This window comes from Propithecus coquereli, unplaced genomic scaffold, assembly GCF_000956105.1.
Source record: "Propithecus coquereli isolate 6110/MARCELLA unplaced genomic scaffold, Pcoq_1.0 Scaffold490, whole genome shotgun sequence".
Classification (NCBI taxonomy): Eukaryota; Metazoa; Chordata; class Mammalia; order Primates; family Indriidae; genus Propithecus; species Propithecus coquereli.
In genome coordinates, this window is record NW_012150730.1 from 541,310 (window position 1) to 560,993 (window position 19,684).

The window sequence follows — 19,684 nt, forward strand, 5'->3', positions numbered from 1 at the left end:
AAGATGCTATGATGTGGCTCCCACCTGTAATCCTAGCACTTTGGGCAGCCAAGGCAGGAGAATCGCCTGAACTCAGGAATTTGAGACCAGCCTGAGCAAGAGCAAGACACCATCTCTACTAAAAATAGAAAAATTAGCTGGACGAGGTGGTGCACACCTGTAGTCCCAGTTACTTGGGAGGCTGAAGGAGGAGGATCACTTGAGCACAAGAGTTTGAGGTTGCAGTGAGTTATGATGATGCCACTGTATTCTACTTGGGTGACAGAGTGAGACTTTGTCTCAAAAAAAATCCAACAAAACATGTTACGGTGGCTACATCACTAGATGATAAGAATTTTTCAGCTCCATTATAATACTATTGGACCACCATTGTATATGTCGTCCATCATTGACCAAACCAACTATAATTAAATTAAGGATCTGAAAATGAGGTCATCCGGGATTATCCAGGTGGGTCCTAAATCTAATGACAAGTGTACTTATTGAAGACAGAAGAGAAGGTACAAAGAAAAGAAGGCCGTGTGAAGACAGAGACAGAGATTGGAGTGATGCAGCCACAAGGCCTCCTCAGGAAGTGGCTTTGGGGATGACACCTGAGGAAGAAAGGGTGAGGGTGGCTGTTTTCTGGCAGGTGCCCAACTGGGCCCATGGACAGTCCTCAGGAGGCCTGGATGGGTGCCATCTGAGCAACCCCTACATATTGCTTCACCCCTCTAAAAACCCTGTCTGCAAAGCCAAAATATAGACAGTTCCCAGTGGTCCAGGACAGGGAAGGGAAAGATGCTATAAAGGGTTAGCAAGAAGCACCGAGGCAGAGTATAAGGTGACACTGACTGCTTGGCCCGGCCGATGGTGGGGCAGAGCTGAGGCGCACTGGTGTCCCACCATATACTTCTGAACCCCTGGATGCGCTGGCTCCCAGAGAGCACCTCTGAGTGAGGTCCTCAGCCTCGCCCTCCTATATGCCCACCCTGGCTTGGTCCGTGCCAGGATACACCCTCTGGTTTCCCTGAGTCTGGTTTCCAGTTGATCCCCTTCCCTCAATGCCATCCTGGCACTTCTGGAAGCCTTAGATTCCCCATCTGGACAATGCGGCCCACAGTGGCCTAGTGCCTGGTGGTGAGGGGACCCTCCAAAGGATGCTCCGGCACCAGGTAACACTGCTTGTGTGGCTGCCCCACACTGGGGATGAAGGTCTTGGGCCTAGGAGGAAGGAGGCACTCTTACAACCATGATACAGAGAGAAGAGCATGGGCCTTGGTGGGCCACTGAAACCCCAGGGCCTGTTGCCAGGGTCTAGGGGAGGGCCTGTAATGAGGGGCAGCCAACGATAGGGTGGCAGGGACCCGATATATCCCCAGAATCTGCTAGGTGTATAGGGACCCCAGAGGCACCACCATTCCTCACATCACTGCTCCCTACATGCTTACTCTGCCTCAGGGCCTTTGTACTTGTTTCTGCCTCAACTGTCCTTCCCGCAGGTGTTTGAGGGTGGCCCCTAGGAGAGCCACGATTATACCTTTTACTTATTTCGACCTGGCCCTGGGTACCTGTGCCCGTCCTAGAAGCCAGGGTAGGTGTCGGTCACATGTTCCACACTTCAGGGATTTTGGGAACCAGCAAAGGGTGGGGCTGTGGAAAGTGTTCAGCAAATACGACTAAAGGACGCCCACCCCTCACCCTACGCATTGCCAACCACCAACTTTCTTTCCCGTTATCAGAGGAAGTGAGGGTCGGGTCTCGGCCTCCTCCGGGGGGCGGGAGTGCGGTGGGCGAGGCCCCGCGGCGGGGAGGGGTGGGCGTGGAGGTTCGCGACTGCGCCACGGAGGGGCGGGGCCTGGATGTGGGGGCCGCGCGGCAGGGCTGGAACAAAGGCAGGGGCGGGGACAAAGCCCCGCAGCCCCCAGTCCCTCGCAGGAACAAAGGCCACGCCCGGTCCGGTGGCCGGACTCGCCTCAGCCACCGCCACGTGTAGGCACCTGGGAGCTGGGCTGGGGACTGTGCCGAGTTCCCGCCAGCCCCCGTCGCCGTTGCCGGAGCGCGCCTGGGGAGCGGCAGGCGGGGTCTCAGGGCTGCTGGCGCCAGCCCTCGCGGCCTCCATGCCCCCTCCCGGACGCTGCCACCCATCCCACTCGTCGTCGCCAGGACTGGAGACCGCAGCACCTGAGGAGCACTGCACAGGAGTTGAGGCCCACCCCCTTGGACAAGCCCCAAGGCACTCGTCCCTCCGGGTTTTCTCCCGCCGAGGGCACTCAGGGGCTCCCCTCGCTCTACAGGCCCTGCTCTCCCCCACATACGGTCTGCACACACACGCTCCGCTTCCCCGTCAGACAGGATTCTCCCCACATAGACCCTGCTTCCTTCCTCAGGCTTCCCACCCGGAAAAACATCAGTCAGGAGAGCAGCAGGCTAGAACATGGGGAGGGGCGCCTGGGGGGGCTGGGTGGCATCTCACGGACTCGCTGCCCTGTGGCCGCTTGTGATCTACGTTTGATTTAGGCAAGTTTCTGTTTCTCAAGTTGAACAAGGTTAAAACCAAAAGTCAGCCTCCTCGCTCGAACGGGAGCGTCCCCTCTCCCAGGAGGGACACCGTCCGCCCTCACCCCGGGCTTTGGCTCCGCCCACTGGCCATCGGCCCTGCCCCGGGTCCCCAACTATTGGCGACGCAGCCGATGGAGACGTTTGCCGGCGGGCCGAAGGGGCGCGGAGTGAGATAGAGTGCAGAATACCCACGCACTTGGGCACACAGCGGCCTGCCCTGCTGCAGGCTGGAGTTGGAGCTGGGGGGGGGAATCACGCTCTAGGAACGGCGCGCACGCCCCGTTCGCGGATTAAATTGCGGCGGTGACGTCACGGAGGCCCCGCCCCCACCACACGAGCCGCACCGAAGTTGGGTTGGTGGTGGGAGGGCCCGGCCGGGCGCGTGCGTACTTCTGGCTTCGCCCGCGCCGAGCGGCTGGGGCCCCGCCCTCGGGCGTGCGGCGCCCAATGCGCGTGCGCGGCGGCGTCGGCGCCAGTTATTTCTGTTCCGCCCCCCGGCCGCGGCTCTTTCTGCGAGCGGGCGCGCGGGCGAGCGGTTGTGGGTGTTGCGTGTGGTGCGGGTCTCGGCCGCGGCTGAGGCGGAAGCGGGGACGGCCCCGTCGCGAGGCGAGCAGGTAGCAACCGACCGTGCCTCGGCAGCATCCCGCTCGCGGCGGGCAGCGGCCCAGGAGGCGCGTGGCGGCGCTCGGCCTCGCGGCGGCGGCGGCGGCCCAGCCGTTGGCGGTGAGCGCGTCTGCGCCTGCGCGGCGGGCCCCGTTCCCCTCCTCCCCCCCGGGCGCCCCCGGCGGCGTGTGAATGGCGGCTTCGGCGGCGGCTGCGGCCTCGGCGGCGGCGGCCTCGGCCGCCTCTGGCAGCCCGGGCCCGGGCGAGGGCTCGGCTGGCGGCGAGAAGCGCACCGCCGCCTCTTCGGCCGCGGCTTCGGCCTCGGCCTCGGCCTCGTCGCCCGCGGGGGGCGGCGGTGAGGCGCTGGAGCTGCTGGAGCACTGTGGCGTGTGCCGGGAGCGCCTGCGGCCCGAGAGGGAGCCGCGCCTGCTCCCCTGCCTGCACTCGGCCTGCAGTGCCTGCCTTGGACCCGCGGCGCCCGCCGCCGCCAACAGCTCGGGGGATGGCGGTGCGGCTGGCGACGGCGCTGGTGAGTACGGAGTGGCTGGGGGCCGCCCCTCCCCCACCTCCAGCTTTTGATTCCGTCTCGGTGCTGAGAAGGGGGTGCATCTGCGCAAGGGAGTGGGGGCCTGGACAGGGCCTGGTCTGATCGTGCACGGGGAGTGGGTTCTGGACCCAGCACGGGACGAGGGTCTGGACTGAGCACTGAGATGGGGAGTCTGACTTCAGCTGGAGGAAAGACGGCTCAGGGAGGGGAGGTGCGGGCTGCCGCGGGATGATGGTCGGGGCCCGGTAAGGGGACGAGGGCACAGCCTAGATGGGAGCATACAATGGTCTCACACACTCCTACTCCTCACAGTGGTGGACTGTCCCGTGTGCAAGCAGCAGTGCTTCTCCAAAGACATCGTGGAGAATTACTTCATGCGTGATAGTGGCAGCAAGGCTGCCACTGATGCCCAGGATGCTAACCAGGTGCGTCCTACCTCAGCAACCCCCAGAAGGTCTCTGGCTATGGGGAGGGGGCATCTGCCCAGGAGCAGCTTGGCACCAAGTTCCAAGACGTTACTCTTTCCATTGTCCTAGGCGCTGGGTGGGTTGCCTAGTCTGGGTCAAGGGACCAACCTTAATTTCAGGTTGTGTTTCCTGGGATGTGAGTGTAGACTTACCACCTTGTCCTGCCTTCTCTGACCCTGTCTTTGCCTGGCAGTGCTGCACAAGTTGTGAGGATAATGCACCAGCCACCAGCTACTGCGTGGAGTGCTCTGAGCCGCTGTGTGAGACTTGTGTGGAGGCGCACCAGCGAGTTAAGTACACCAAGGACCACACTGTGCGTTCCACTGGTATGTGAGGCCTAGAAGGCTGTTGCAGATGTTCTCCTATACGTGCTTTTAGCTTGTTACGATACTGGTTGAGTCTGATGGATGGGTCCTAGGGTTGTTCTCTAGGGGGTGCCACCTGAGTGGAATGTAGGCTGAACTCCAAAAGCAAGGAGACTGGGGTTCTGTTGTGCAGTCTCTGGGATTCTAGCTGGGAGGGGGAAGGCCACAGGCAGGGGAGGCACAGGACACCTTGGCATGCTACAGGGATACAAAAGGTTCCAGCAGGCTCATGAGGGAAGCTCTCAGGGTCCTGGTGGTGGAGGGCTCAGTATATGCAGGAAAGGAAAGGAAAAGAAAGGCATGATGTGAGGGGTTTACCAGATCTGGGGTTCCCTGGTACCTGGCTTAAGATTCTTCTCCAGACCGTGACACTTCAGGACAGGGCTTCTTGATAGTCTTCACGTGTTTCCTTGAGTTGTCAGCGGTGGTGAGTTCTGGAAGTTTGTGTTAGCTATGACTTGTTAGCGACCTATTTAAAGCTTAGTTAGGTATTGCCAGGTTTTTCTGGGCTGTTTTTGGTGTGGAAAGAGGCTTGAGACTCTCCTGAGGTAGCTGTGCTGTGATTCCTCCCATCCCACAGGACAGCATTGGTGGGAAGATGGGGATGGAGGTGGTGGCTGTGGTGCCTGAGGAACCAGGAGGGATGGGCAGAGGTCTACAGGGTGCCCTACATTCCAGAGCTTGCAGGCAAAGGTAGGGTGCAGGAATGGGTGGCACTGGGGAAGCCAAGGCCTGGCTTACCTGTGTCCTGATACTACATGTTATAGGTTTGTTTGGTCCATTGGGGACCAACATGCCTGATCAGCTTTTAGTGGGGAAACAGGCCTTGGAGGTTACTGGTGTGTTGGTCTTCCATGGCATTATTCTGAGCACCTGGATCCTGCTCCAGAGAAGGGTCCTGACACCATTCCGAGGGTCCTGGTCTGACATCTCATCTTTACCAGTCTAAGAAGACTCTGCAAGATTTTTTCTGGGCCCTTGGATTATAAGACATCCTGGTGTTTTGTTAGCAAAGAGAGAAGGTTACCATGAATAGAGAAGAAAGGGTTCCAGGTGGAGAGTGGTTTGTAGGCAGAATGAGTTTCTCCACTTGGAGAAGTATTCACTAGAGGGCATGGGAGTAATGTTTTCTTGCCAGAGGGTGTCATCCTTATCTTTTATGTTGTCACCCCTAGAAGCTGGAAGGAACTGGGGATGTTTTTCTTTGCTAAGCTGAGGCAGGAGGTTCTAGGAACACAGACTTGGACTTGTAGGCCTGTGCTTTGCCCTGGCCACTGCCATGTATCCTGTAGGTCTTCTCAATAGATGGCCCAAGGTTGCAGGAAAGGGTGGAAATGAGGCCCCAAGCTCTATCTGCTGCCTGAGTTGTTGGTGGGCAAGAACAAGGTCCAGCTTTACGGTTTCTACTCCCTAGGGCCGGCCAAATCTCGGGATGGTGAGCGTACTGTCTATTGCAATGTACACAAGCATGAACCCCTTGTGCTGTTCTGTGAGAGCTGTGACACCCTCACCTGTCGAGACTGCCAGCTTAATGCCCACAAGGACCACCAGTGAGTCCCAAGGCACCGTGGGTGGGTGGGACCTGTTTCCAGGTTCAGCACCCAGGCCCATCTGTCTGCTCTCAGGTACCAGTTCCTAGAGGATGCAGTGAGGAACCAGCGAAAGCTCCTGGCCTCACTGGTGAAGCGTCTCGGGGACAAACATGCAACATTGCAGAAGAGCACCAAGGAGGTTCGCAGCTCGTAAGTATGGGTGCCAGGGCTTTGGGGGTGGTCTTGGGTGAGACCCTGCCCAACTTGACCTGCCCTGCCCCCTAGGATCCGCCAGGTGTCTGACGTACAGAAGCGTGTGCAGGTGGATGTCAAGATGGCCATCCTGCAGATCATGAAGGAACTGAACAAGCGGGGCCGTGTACTAGTTAATGATGCCCAGGTAAGCCTTGGGTTGGCAAGAGGGTCCCTGGCCCCCTCTGCTGGTTCCTGACGCTTTCCAGAGTGGGGAGGGATTCTGGTACTCTCTGCCCTCCTCGCTGATCTTGCACCCTCTACACCTGCAGAAGGTGACTGAGGGGCAGCAGGAACGCCTGGAGCGGCAGCACTGGACCATGACCAAGATCCAGAAGCACCAGGAGCACATCCTGCGCTTTGCCTCTTGGGCTCTGGAGAGCGACAACAACACAGCCCTACTGCTTTCTAAGAAGTTGGTGTGTACTTCTGGGCTCCCAGGTGATGGGCTCCAGTGGGTGGCCCCCAGCTCCCTGGAACCTTATTCATTTCCTGATGTGCTCTTGCCCTGCTTCACCAGATCTACTTCCAGCTGCACCGGGCCCTCAAGATGATTGTGGATCCCGTTGAGCCACATGGCGAGATGAAGTTTCAGTGGGATCTCAATGCTTGGACCAAGAGTGCTGAGGCCTTTGGTGGGTCTGTCTTTTGCCTCAGCTCTACTTTGTTATCACCCTAGTTGCTGCACATACTTAATACTGTTTTCTTCCCACAGGGAAGATTGTGGCGGAGCGTCCTGGCACCAACTCAACAGGCCCTGCACCTATGGCTCCTCCGAGAGCCCCAGGGACCCTGAGCAAGCAGGGCTCTGGCAGTGGCCAGGTGAGCAGGGGAGAAGAGCCAGGAAAGGGGGCAGGGCAGGAGGTCCCCTGGAGTTCCTACCCCACTGAGGGCCACCTGTTCTCTGTTTGCAGCCCATGGAGGTACAGGAAGGCTATGGCTTCGGGTCGGGTGAGTGGGTCTGCCTGGTGGGTGTGGAAGGCCTTAGTGTGCTGTATTCATCCCAACTTGCTGGTCACTTTTTTCTGTCCTGTAAGCAGATGATCCCTACTCAAGTGCCGAGCCCCACGTGTCAGGCGTGAAGCGGTGAGCGTGGCAGTTCCCAGGCTGGAGGATAGGCAGGGATGGGTATAGATGGAGGGTGAGGGTTCACACCAAGTTGCACCTACAGATCCCGCTCGGGTGAGGGTGAGGTGAGCGGCCTCATGCGCAAGGTGCCACGAGTGAGCCTTGAACGCCTGGACCTGGACCTCACGGCTGACAGCCAGCCCCCAGTCTTCAAGGTCTTCCCGGGCAGCACCACTGAGGACTACAATCTTATTGTTATTGAGCGGGGCGCTGCTGCTGCAGCTGCCGGCCAGCCTGGGACTGCTCCCCCAGCAACTCCTGGTGCCCCACCGTTACCTGGCATGGCCATCGTCAAGGTGAGCCTGACCCAGGGAACCATGACTACAGGATGACGGCTGTCACCCCGGTCTGGACCCTGTTGAACAACACTCCTCCCTCACCACCTTGCAGGAGGAGGAGACAGAGGCTGCCATTGGAGCCCCTCCTGCTGCCACTGAAGGCCCTGAGACCAAACCTGTGCTGATGGCTCTGGCAGAGGGTCCTGGTGCTGAGGGCCCCCGCCTGGCCTCACCCAGTGGCAGCACCAGCTCCGGCCTGGAGGTGGTGGCTCCTGAGGGTACCTCGGCCCCAGGTGGTGGCCCAGGCACCCTGGATGACAGTGCCACCATTTGCCGTGTCTGTCAGAAGCCAGGTGACCTGGTCATGTGCAACCAGTGTGAGTTTTGCTTTCACTTAGACTGCCACCTACCTTCCCTGCAGGATGTGCCAGGGTGAGTGTAAGGCTGGGTGGGGGTATGGGCAGGGCACAGGGGGCTGGGCAGGGTCCTGTGCAGCCCCTTATTCTTCCCTCTAGGGAGGAGTGGAGCTGCTCACTCTGCCATGTGCTCCCTGACCTGAAGGAGGAGGATGGCAACCTCAGCCTGGACTCAGACAGCACTGGTGTGGTGGCCAAGCTCTCACCAGCCAACCAGCGGGTGAGGACAGGGGCTGCTCAGGTTGGGGTAGCTTTCAGGTTTGATGGGGTTGCCCAGAACTGTGACATCTGTTGCACTGTCTATAGAAATGCGAGCGTGTCCTGCTGGCCCTGTTCTGTCATGAACCTTGCCGCCCCCTACATCAGCTGGCCACCGACTCTACCTTCTCCTTGGTGAGTCCTAGAACAGGAGAGAGAAGGGGTGGTGACTGCTGGGCCTCATCCTCAACCTGTGTATGTGGTCTCTGCCTGCAGGACCAGCCTGGTGGCACCCTGGATCTGACCCTGATCCGCGCCCGCCTCCAGGAGAAGTTGTCACCTCCCTATAGCTCCCCCCAGGAGTTTGCCCAGGATGTGGGCCGCATGTTCAAGCAGTTCAACAAGTTGACTGAGGTGAGCCCGTGGAATGGGGGGCTATGGGCAGGTGGATATTGTGCAAGAGCCAGGACCCACCTACCCACCACATCCCTGCTTGGCCCAGGACAAGGCGGACGTGCAGTCCATCATCGGCCTGCAGCGCTTCTTCGAGACGCGCATGAACGAGGCCTTCGGTGACACCAAGTTCTCTGCTGTGCTGGTGGAGCCCCCGCCGCTGAGCCTGCCTGGTGCTGGCCTGAGCTCCCAGGAGCTGTCTGGTGGCCCTGGTGATGGTCCCTGAGGCTGGGTCCCCATTGGCCAGCCCAGCCTGGCTCTGTTCTCTGTCCTGTCACCCCATCCCCACCCCTCTGGTGGCCTGACTCCCACTCCCTGGTGGCCCCATCCCCAAGTCCCACACGATAAATGGTTTTTACTTCTGTGGATTTAATAAAAACTTCACCAGTTCTTCAGGCTTCGGCTGGTGGGGGGCTGTGGTTTTGTGGCCTGGTCTCTGACTGCATCTTCTCACCCTCATCAAGCAGTGGTGGCCCTGAGGGACTTTGCCCCCAGCCTGCCCGAACCTATGTGGATGCCTAGGGAGTGAGGAAGAACATCCTTCCTGGACCTTTACTGGTGTTGGGAGGGTCAGGCATGGTAAAGGATGCACATGATAGAGGCTGTCAGGAACCTTGTGGATGGGTAGGCAGGGTGAGGCCCCTAGGTTGAGTGGCCACTCTTACCAGTTATTTCTCATCAGAGAGAGACCTCCCAGGTGTAGTTTTGTCCTTGTTGCCATCCATCCTTACTGAAACTACTGACACCATTATCCCTGTCTTAATGACTCTTGGCTATTCTCCAGCTGAGCCTCAGTGGGAATCCCAAGTTGGACTGGCCACCCCTTGCCCCTATCTGTTGGCCTGGGCCATCCTCAAGTGTTCTCAGTAACCCATCACCGGAGCAGTGTTGGGCACTACAGTGTGGCAAATGAGGGCTTGGACTCCCAAGGTGTTCAGGGAGCTCACCATGTTGGGAGTAGAGGCTGGGAATGGGTGTTGGAACTGGGTGCACAGCTGACCGTAGCCGCCAAGCCCTGAACATCCCAGGTGGACTTGGCTTGTTACCCCTAACCCCAAACTCCAACCAATCTGGTACTTAGCTTATGCTAAGTGCCGCTTTACTGAGCTCTGCCCAAGTAACTGGTGTTCTTAACCCCCAGGGACGCCAGCCTGGTCCCACATCAGGCTAGTAGTCACACAGGCCCAGAAACTAGTGTTCAATTTCTTTTATTACAGAGCAGTCTTGGTAACAATCTGGGCATCCACTGGTACCCCTGGAGTGGTGGGGGCAGTCAGTCCCTCCGCAGGTTCTTAAGCCGCTCCTCCAGGTCTGCATCAGCATCAGCCAGGGCTGAGGCCGCAGCCTCTGCTTTTTTCCCACCAGCAGCCACACTGAGTGAGCCTCCAGTTGAGGGGAGGTCTGTAGGGAGAAAGGGTGGGGGTAGGAAAACAGGGAAGTAATGTAGGCAGAGGGAGAGTCTGCCTGTTGCTGGGCTGTGGGTGGGAAGTGGAACCTCCTTTTTGGAGCACTCACTTGACAGCTCGTCTGTCAGGCTCAGTCCCAGCTCATCCAGGACCTGGGACACGACAGCATCACTAGGGAAGAGAGAAGGAACTCTCATGAGCGCTATGTGAGGTGAGGGCAAGGCAAACCTCTCAGTTTCCCCATACCTCTCCTCTTCATCTTCCTCGTCACCCATGGCATCATCGATGGCATCGTTCATCATCTCCTCCTTCATGTCCATGATCTCTGCCTGCCGCTCAAACTCCATCATGATCTTCTGAATCTGGGGCAATTTCAGCTGAAAGGTGGAGAGAGAGACTGGTACTCATGGGTCAGGTGGGGTGGGAAGAGGGGATCAGGAAAAATGTACCTGTCTGTTCATGGTGCCCATGGCCTTGGTGACACCCTTCATGGCTTGTGCCATTGAGTTGTTTGACTTGAGTGTCTGGATCTTGAGGGACACAGCCTGGATGTTGGCCCGCATCAACACAAACTTGCGCACGTAGCGCCGGGTGCGCACCAGGTCTTTTGCCATAATGCGCACAGCATCCTGTGGAGTAGACAAGGATATTGAGGACACTGCAGTGGTGCAGTTGTGGTGCCCCCACCATTCCACCATTCTCACCGAAGTCTCCAGAGACCTTATGTGGGTTAAGCCAATAGTCATTACTTCCTCCCCCTTCCTGACCTCACCCTCCTGCCTCATGGGCCACCACTCCTTGGACTCCTTTGTAAGGTCCTTAACTCTTGATCCCTAAATGCTGGAGGGGAGGCCTGGGTTCACTGCTTAGGAGGTCCTTTTCCCTCCGTGTATACTGTCACTCCCTTGAGTGAACAAAATTCCTCAATTTCTATCCCCAGCCTAAACAAAAAGTCTGCCTCTTACGCTGCCTGACACAAGTTCACACCTTGACTCTATCCAGAATCACATACAAACCTATCCCAGACTCAGCTGTTGAGTCCTTGCCCTTCCTTGCCCATTCCAAGAAATGGCACCTCCTGCCCAGTTGTATAGGCAAAAACCCTGTTACCCATTAAACCGTCTGTTCTTTCTCAATGCTTTCCTTACTGGTTCTGGCTGTCTTTGTCTTCTTACAGCCTTGTGGTTAACCTTTCAACTCATTTCCCACTATGGTCCACAATTCTGAGTTGTCAGGCCTGCGCCCAACCCTTGGCCCTCCCCAGTGGCCTGCCATTTTGCTGAGCCTCTCTGGTCTAACATTAGCTGCTCTGTTTGCTTGACACTCCCCTGCCCAGATCTGCAGGCTCACTCGCCTCACTCAAGCCTTGGCTCATTTCCTTGGAGGTGGTCTTCCAGAGCCCAAATGAGGAAAGCTCCACTTGCCCTTCGTTCATTTTCCTTGAAGCACCTGTCTTTTGGGGTCCTGTCTTGTTTACTGCTACTCAGCAGTGCCTGAGTGATGGCACCTTGCCCCTGACTATCCAAACTCACCATCTGGCCCTGCTTAGCCATCTTCTTGATGTCTGCAATGATTTTCTTTTCCTGGGTCTCTAGCTTCTGTCGCTCGCGGTCCAACTCCCGCATGGCACGGTTCAGGGCCCGCTGGTTCTGCCGCAGCAGTTCCTCTGGCGTCTTCCGGCGCCCGAACAAAAGGTCCATGGTAGTAGGAGCCCACTGACAAGCTTGAGACAGATGTGAGGCCTACCTATGGGGCGTGGGGGACCAAAGGAGAAGAAGCAGCAGAGGGGGGTCACAGAGGCCTTAGGAAATGGGAAGGGGCAAACAGGGCTAGGAGGCATGAATGAAGGGCCAGAGGGAGCAGCTGAGAACATTGGGGCTGCCCTGGGCAGACGGAAGAAGGGACAGCTGCAAACCATCCATCGTGTGCTGGTCCAAGCCCTTCCTTCATCACTATGCCCCCACAGAGGTTGGGGCGTGGAAGTTAAGCTTCTCTCTCCAGACCCAGGGGAGAGGGTGGAAGCGGAGTGGACATGAATGGGTGAACTGGAGCACCTGGGGCCGTGGGGGACGTGACCGGGGCGGGCAGGATAGGTGGATGTGGGCGCTCTGAAATTGAGGATTGGGAGGTGCCCCTGAATGCTGGGGGGACCTAGGTGAGAACACAGTTGTGGGCACTGGGGCGCCCTGTACACCGAGAATGGAGCGTCAATGGGCCCTGCACATCGAAGGCAAGGCGGGGTTGGGGACCCTGATGGTGAGGCCAAAGTCCCAAGGAGAGGCAAGGCAATGGACGGCCTGGCGAAGAGACCCTCGACTAGCCGCCGCCCGCGCGCCCGCCCGGGATCCGCGGTCCAGCAGAGGCCACTCACCGGAGACGGGACGGGGACCCGTTTCCGCTTCCGGGTCACGCTCCTCTTGCTGGAACACCCGGTGCGCCCCCCAACGAAGTCCCCTCGGCTCTGTCGCCTCTGCCGCCGGTGCCGTTTCCGGATTAAACGACCTGACGTCACACACCCCGCTCGCACCCGGAACGCTGGGAGGCGGCAGAACGCGCGCACGCATGCGCCCTGGATCAGGCCGGCGTCTGAGCGCATGCGCACCAGCTCCCATTTCTCTGCGGAAGGTCCGAAGGTGTTCTACGGCTTTGAGTCCCACCCGAGTGACCCGTTCCAGAGCACCTTTGGGCGCCTTCCGCCCAGTCACCCCGTAGCTCCCAAATACATGTGAGCGCGCCGGTCATCTCTGGTACTCTTGACTTCTGTCTGAGGCCTCAGAGAGTGCCAGGCACGAACTGCCTCCTCCACTTTGGTTGGCCCACCCATGCCAAAAAGGGGCAAAGCTGGAAAATGGTGCGTACTTTCCTCTATGCTGGCCTACTGGGCAGGACGCCAGTGATCACTGGATCCTGTCCTCGTTCCTCATCCCAGAGTGGGCTTCATTCCACTCAACCTGAGGCTCAGGCCTGGTATCCCCATCATTCCCAGGGCTGCCCCAGGCACTGGGCAGCCTGTTGTCCGATGCCCCAATGCCACCCGTGACCACACACCTTCCACCTCCCCTCCTTCTGGAGCCCCTGGTGGACCTCACCTTCCCCTCCCACCCCACAGAAGGAAGAAGCAGAGGCCATGCAGTAACATTCCCCTTTAATAGCCTGGTGGGACCTCCAGTGGTGGAGGGGTGGGTTGCCCGGGCCCAGCTACCCAGGCCCCTTGCCTACCCACCCCACGGCCCAGAGTGGGGGCTAGAAAGCACCCAGTGGGGAGAGGGGGCTGGACAAGCCAATTCATTTCCCATCGCTGAGTGGGTCGGGGGAGGCAGCGCCGACCTTAATCACATGGTGGTTAAAAAAAAAAACTAGGGACAGGTGGCAGGGAGGGGAGACAAGGCCAAGTCAGGGGATTCCCCCACCGGCCGCCTTCCCCGCCCCCCACCTGTGGCCCCCAATAAATATTTGCAGGGGATGCCGGGGCTGGTGGCCCTGGCAGGGGCGGGTATGCGCCAACCCTATTTCAGGCAGCGCTCGAAGTAGGTGGAGCCGATGTAGCCACCCCGCATGGAGCGCTGCACATTCTGCTCAAAGAGCCGCCGGTTGTTCTGCAGGACCTCGGCAGCCTCCTTGTTCAGTGGGTCCTCAGGGTTGGGCTCCTATAGCCAGTACAGGTGGGGGTCAACAGGCCAGAGGGGCAGAAGGCCAACCGCCCACCTCCAGCCTCAAGCACCCCCTCCTACTCACCAAAAAGAGATACTGCAGGCCATAAATTATGGAGTTTATCGTAAGGACTGGCTTCCAGTCCTCTCTGTGGGCAAAGAGCATCACGGTCAGGGGCTGGTCAGTGGGAGGATGCCACAGGCCCTGCTGGTACTGGACAGGTCAGGCCCAGGGCACAGGAGAGTGAGGATATAAGAAGCTGAGGGGGAGGGCATGGAGATCAGGCCATGCAAGGTCAGGCCATGAAGACGACTTGGAAATGAAAGGACACAGACCAGAAGGGGACAATGCCCACTAGGCCATAAAAGGGGCCTAATAGGCAGGGCTGGGGAGGGCAGTAGAGGGCCAGTGCCCTCACCTGAGGATGTTGAGGCAGACGTTGCCCTCGAGGTCAATGTTGGGGTGATACACCATCGTCTCACACTTCACCTTGGGGGGGTCATGTGGGTAACCCTGGCCCACCTGGCTCCAGGAAAAAGAGGGGAGGTGGGTAGGTGCCTGGCAGGGCCTCAGCTGCTGCCTTGTCAGTCCAGGGAGCCACCCCTGGGCACCTGGGACTCACCTTAAAACTGAACACAAACTTCCCGCTCTTGTAGAAGCCCTGGAAGGGGGGAAGAAAAGAAGAAGGTGTTAGGGCCCCATCTCGCAGGGCCTGATGGGCAAACCAGCTCTCCGTCCCCTTGGTGGGTCTATCCTTGGTCTGCTCATCGGAGTCCAGCCATGTGGGCCCTCACCTCATCAGGACAAATGACCAGCTTGAAGTTGAGGAGGTCGTCTGGGTCTGAAAAGCTGATATCACACGTCTTGGGCAGGTTCAGCTCGTTTATATCTGGGTTTGGGCAGCAAAGAAGGCGGATAGAAAGAGAGAGAGGAAGTAAGTGAGAAAGAGGCCAGGCGCAGTGGCTTGTGCCTGTAATCCTAGCAGTTTGGGAGGCCAGGAGTTAGAAACCAGTTTGGGCAATAATGAGACCCTGTCTATACAAAAAAAAAAAAAATTAAGTGTGGTGGTGCATGCCTGTAGTCCCAGCTACTCAGGAGGCAGAGGCAGGAGGATTGCTTGAGCTCAGGAGTTGGAGGCTTCAGTGAGCTATGATGATGCCACTGCACTCCAGCCCCAGCAACAGACACCCTGCCCCTCCACCCCCAAAGAGAGAGAGAGAGAGAGGAGATAGAGAGAGAGAGAGAGAGAGAGAGAGAGGAGATAGATAGAGAGAGAGAGAGAGAGACAGAGGGGAGAACACTCAGGGCAGGCATTTGCAGAGCCGCCATGGCCTCCTCCTGGACCCCTGGGCCTCTGTCCTAGGCTGTGCTCCACATTGCCAACCCTCTCCCACTCCCCAGTTTCCAAGTGGGCTCTTCTGGAACCACAGCATATCCCAAACACACATGTTCAATTGCAGCTGTGTGTCCCAGCTCCTGGCTCAGGGTAAACTCCAACTTTTCTGAATCCACAGCCCCAAGTCTCCCCAACCCAGGTCCCAAGGGCCCCCATTGCCACGTGGCCCCCAAACCCCTTGCCTCCAACAGCTTCTGACCACCCTAAACCTCAGGCTCCCAACCATGACCTCCACTCTCCAATATCTATCTATCCACCCAAACTCAAGGATCCTGTTTCCCCCATATCCTAAATCATCCTCTTACACCAATCCCTAGTACCTATTTTCCCTCCTCTTCTTTGCCTGTCTCCCCAGGTTCTCATCTGACCCCTACACTCTCAAGTCCCCAACCCCCCACCCCACCCTTCCTTACTCCCTCTGACTCTGAGAGTCCCAGCTCGATAGCCTAAATTCTCCCTGATCCCTATCTCTAATCCCTGGTAACCACCATTCCTTCCCTACTTAGTCCACGTATCACCCCAAACCCCAAATGGCTGTGACCTCCAGATCCATGAGTCTTGGGCCCCCAACCTACTCCACCCGTCTGACTCTGAGGTTCCCAGAGACCCAAGCATAACACACTACATCCTCACCCACTCGTATCTCCAATCCCCGGCCCTCGCTATCCCTCTCTTCTCAGCCTGTCACCTCAAACCCAAGTTCCCGTCTGACCCCCAGACTTTCCAGTCCCCGGAGCCCCACTCCACTGCCTGACCCTCAGATTTCGGGTCCTTAGGACCAGACCCCAAATCTTCCATACTGGGCCCTCATCTCTGACCCCTCCCCGTGACTGCATTACTCCGCCTCTGATTCCCCCAACACTCCAAGCCTCAAGCTCTGACTTCCGACCCCTCACACTCGCAGCCCTCCATCTCTGACTCTCAGCGATCGCATTACCCCATTTCTGACTCCCACATCTTCCCTTCCCAGGCTCTGACCTCCGACCTCCGACCCCCGGTCCCCAACCCCCATCCCCTGACCCCCTACCCTTCTGGATCCGCAGCTGCGCCGCCGACGCCTTCTTGCTGCTGCCCTTGGTGCCGCCCGCCGACTCCTCCTCCTTCTTCTGCTGCTTCAGCGAGAACAGCTTGATCATCCTGCCGCCGCCGCCGCTGCCGCCGCTGCGGGGCCAGGGACCCCGGCCACCCGGCCCCCCGCCGCCGCCTGCGTTGCCGCCGCTCCTCTGACCAGCCGCCGCGGCCTCCTCCGCTGCTGCTGCCGCCGCCCGCCCGGCCTGCCGCGCTGCTCCGCCCCGCGCCCACCGCGCGGCCCGCCTCGGCTCCCGTAGTCCGGCTCCGGCCTGGCTCAACGCCTCGGGGTCGCTCGGCGGGCCTCGGACGAACTCGGCTGTTCTCGGGCCCGCTAGGCCCCGCCTCCACCTTCCCCGGCCGCTCCCTCCGCCCGCTCTGGTCTTCTTAGGCCCCCCCCCTGCGCTTCTTGGGCCGCGCCGCTCGCCTGCTCAATCAAGTCCTCCCCGAGGGGGTCTGCGGCTCCGTGGGGAAGGATGAGGCGGTGGCTGCGCTAGCGGCGGCCGCGTACTAGAGGAGGCTCGGCTTCTGCGGCACCAGCGGCTTCGGCGCGGAGGTCGGCAACGGCCTTGGGCGCCCCGCCGCTTCGGATATTTCCGCCGCCTGCCCGCTTCGGCTCTTGCCGCCGGCCGGCGTTTTGCGTCTGCGCAGTCGCCGCAACCCGCCTTGCTTGGCGCTGGGGTTTGGAGTTCGGGCTCCTTCGGCGGCACTCGGGTATTTCCGTTCGTGGAGATGACGATTCGGTTGTCTTACGGTCACTTCCGGGGGCGCTCGCCGGACCCGGCAGGAAAGGGCGTTAGCTGCCATCTTTGAGTGGGGCAGACGCGGGCCGCTTTGCTCGAGGTCCGTCCGTTCTATGTTGTACTCGTGCAGAGCTCGGCGGGGATGGGCCAGACAAGGTCCTTAACCCTGTAGGTCTCAGACAACTGCAGAATGATAGCCTCAGGCCAGAACCTGGGCGAAGCCAGGGGCGTTGCCCAGATGGTGAGGGGTCGAGCACCCTCAGTGTCGCATCACAAACCCAAATATACCGGCTCATGGAGATTATGATTGAGGTAAACAAAATGTGTATTATGCCAAAGAGTGGTAAGCACTGTGGAGGTTAACGGGCATGTAGGGGAAGTCCTGCCCAAGGTTGGGAACACTTGGGGAACGGGACGAAGGGGCCAAGCGGGCCCGCTCTTGGAGCGGTCCCGGGTTGCAGCGAAGACGCACTGCGGCCTCTGCATTTCCGCGGCTGTCAGGAGCTGGGGTGTGGGCGGGGTCAGCCCCCCATCCAATCACAGCTCAGCGTGTCTCGGAGGGCGGGAGGAAACGGCGCCCCGCGGGTCAGCGACTTCCGCCCATTCCCGCCGAAGTCATCAAGCTGGTGAGCGGAGGGTGTCAGACTCCACAGTTCAGCCCTGACGCGTCCGCATGCGGCTCCCCGGGCACGTCCCCTCCCTTCACCGTGGCGGCGCGCCGTCGCCGCCCAGAGTATTGTGGGAGACGTGGTCTCGACGGTCCGGTCGGCGCCGTAGTGGGGTCAGGCGTGTGTGCTCATGGCCCCTTCTCCGCCATCTACCCCATCCGGGTCCGCAGTCCTCACCTCGGCGGACTCGTCCTGAAGCTCTTTCATCCCCAGCGCCTGCTCAGGACCCAGACTGGAGTCCACCTTTCACCCGTCCTCTGTCCTCACCTCGCTGTAGTCGGCTCCATCCTCTCACCTCCAGCACCTCCTCTGACCCGTCCCATCCCATTTTCACCTTAGGGGAGTCGCCTTTACCTGTTCAGGTCTTGGTCTGGCGTCCATCCCGGCCCCATCCTCGGAGGCCCTGCCCTGTGCATGCCCGGGTACCCTTGGCAGCTTTTGGCCCCGTGGACTGATGCTTGCCATGTCTCTCTGTTGCTCCTCCTTTCAGCCCTTCTGTGTTCAGTGTTCCATCTCAGAGCTGTCCTGAGCCTCCTCTCCTGTCCCTTAAGGAGCCTCCTTCCTCCTTCAGCCCTCTTGTTGTCCCAGCTTCACACCCCCAGCATCCTTTCTTGTCTTTACCCCTGAGAGCTGAGTGCTGGAGACGTCTGGGGTGAGGAAAGGGGCTCAGAAGCCTCAAACAGCTTGGATTTTTGGGCCAACATGACTTCAATCGTCCCACCTTCCTCAGGCTTCACACATGGTTGGTTCCGGGACTCAGAGGGCCCCTGCAGACTGAGTCTCCCTCTCTTTCTCTGCTCGCTCTTCTCAGCCACCCTGCTCCGTGCTGATTATTTTCATTCAGGCCATCTCCATGTGGCAGTCGATGACCCTCTTGCTGTTTCCATCCAGGGTCAGGGTAGTTCCTGTTGGCCAGCCTGCTCCATGTGTCCATCCTCAGGTCAATTGCTGAGGTCCATCTGGTGAAGACCCATCTAAGAATGGAGTATTGGTCCCCCAGAGATGTGATCCTGGACTAGCCAAAGCTGGACTTGTGTGTTCTCCATCCTCATGGCTCACCATGGTCTTCGCAGTGGGGAAGACCATGAACCATGCAGCAACATGCTAGGAAGAAGGGGGTAGTGGGGTCCAGACCAGGGAGGAGGGGATGGCCAAATTGAAGCTGGGTGCTGGGTTGGATGTGGTACAGCTGTATCTTCCTTGTCACCCTCATAGCTGCCCAAGTGACAGGGGAGCATTGGAGTTGGGTGGCTTGGGAGGTGAGAGTGCCTGTGGCCCCTGGCCCTGCTGCCTATAGGGAGGCAACACAGGGCTTGGCATATGCAAAGGCTCTGAGGGAAACCAAGGCTAGTGCGTCAGAGGGACTGGGAAGAGGGCTGCGGGTGTTAGTGTAGCTTCTGGGACCTGACACTGGAAAGACAGGGTCTATTTTGGAGAGGAGGGGGCTGAAGCAGTCAGGGAAGGGAGGCTGAAGGTAGGTGCCGTGCTCCACCAGGCCAGAGGTGGGAGGCTGGAATTAGAAGGTGAGTAGATAGAATTAAGGAGGCTGGGGTTGGGGTAAGAATAACCAGATGGATGTGGCATTGTGGGGAGGGGTGCTTAACTTGGGAGCAAACAATATGGCCTAAGGTCCAGACCATCCAGGGAGAGGCTGGCTGGGCACATTGTTATAGCCGCTCCAGCTGACCAGGGCCTTGGTGGTTCCTTCCTGGAATTCCTCTCATGGCTGTGGCTGTGTGGGGCCAAGTGGTCATTCTGTCCAGGCCCTCAGCCCTGCTGATAGTATTGCAGTAGTTGCCTACTGATGGGCCCAGTCACCACCCCTCTGATTCTGCAGATCCTTAACCAGGAGTGGCCTCTAGCCCAAGCTGGTTTGTCTGCTTTTCCTGAGGCCAAGGCCCCAGTCTTGGGGGTCAGGGTAACTTGATATAGGAGGGGAAAGTCCAGCTACACCCCTGGAAGAAGCTTGGAC

General features: G+C 59.0%; 3 protein-coding genes across 6 annotated transcripts; 1 reads left to right on the forward strand and 2 right to left on the reverse strand.

The window, feature by feature from the left end:
• The first annotated feature begins 3,060 nt into the window (after positions 1-3,060).
• On the forward strand, positions 3,061-9,175 carry TRIM28 (tripartite motif containing 28). 2 transcript variants are annotated; one of them, XM_012655881.1, is made up of 17 exons: positions 3,061-3,673; positions 4,004-4,116; positions 4,352-4,484; positions 5,938-6,073; positions 6,149-6,265; positions 6,341-6,455; positions 6,580-6,726; positions 6,828-6,942; positions 7,023-7,129; positions 7,222-7,258; positions 7,345-7,393; positions 7,479-7,731; positions 7,826-8,145; positions 8,229-8,349; positions 8,436-8,522; positions 8,604-8,741; positions 8,830-9,175. In XM_012655881.1, the coding sequence occupies exons 1-17, from the start codon at positions 3,337-3,339 to the stop codon at positions 9,004-9,006; spliced, it is 2,502 nt and encodes an 833-aa protein (XP_012511335.1). In that variant the 5' UTR covers positions 3,061-3,336; the 3' UTR covers positions 9,007-9,175. The 2 variants fall into 2 exon arrangements, with proteins under 2 accessions (XP_012511335.1, XP_012511336.1); XM_012655882.1 differs by having other exon boundaries at positions 3,280-3,673; positions 7,348-7,393.
• A 797-nt stretch (positions 9,176-9,972) lies between these two features.
• CHMP2A (charged multivesicular body protein 2A) lies at positions 9,973-12,671 on the reverse strand. 3 transcript variants are annotated; one of them, XM_012655886.1, is made up of 6 exons: positions 12,558-12,671; positions 11,719-11,932; positions 10,636-10,815; positions 10,433-10,563; positions 10,296-10,357; positions 9,973-10,181 (listed from the first exon to the last, which is right to left on the reverse strand). In XM_012655886.1, the coding sequence occupies exons 2-6, from the start codon at positions 11,884-11,886 to the stop codon at positions 10,054-10,056; spliced, it is 669 nt and encodes a 222-aa protein (XP_012511340.1). In that variant the 5' UTR covers positions 11,887-11,932; positions 12,558-12,671; the 3' UTR covers positions 9,973-10,053. The 3 variants fall into 3 exon arrangements, with proteins under 3 accessions (XP_012511340.1, XP_012511338.1, XP_012511337.1); XM_012655884.1 differs by having other exon boundaries at positions 9,973-10,357; positions 11,719-11,928; XM_012655883.1 differs by having other exon boundaries at positions 9,973-10,357.
• Positions 12,672-13,314: 643 nt separating this feature from the next.
• UBE2M (ubiquitin-conjugating enzyme E2M) lies at positions 13,315-16,946 on the reverse strand. The gene is made up of 6 exons (XM_012655887.1): positions 16,261-16,946; positions 14,632-14,726; positions 14,460-14,498; positions 14,256-14,359; positions 13,922-13,985; positions 13,315-13,833 (listed from the first exon to the last, which is right to left on the reverse strand). Exons 1-6 carry the CDS (start codon positions 16,367-16,369, stop codon positions 13,693-13,695), a joined length of 552 nt encoding a protein of 183 aa, XP_012511341.1. The 5' UTR covers positions 16,370-16,946; the 3' UTR covers positions 13,315-13,692.
• Between the last annotated feature and the right edge of the window lie 2,738 nt (positions 16,947-19,684).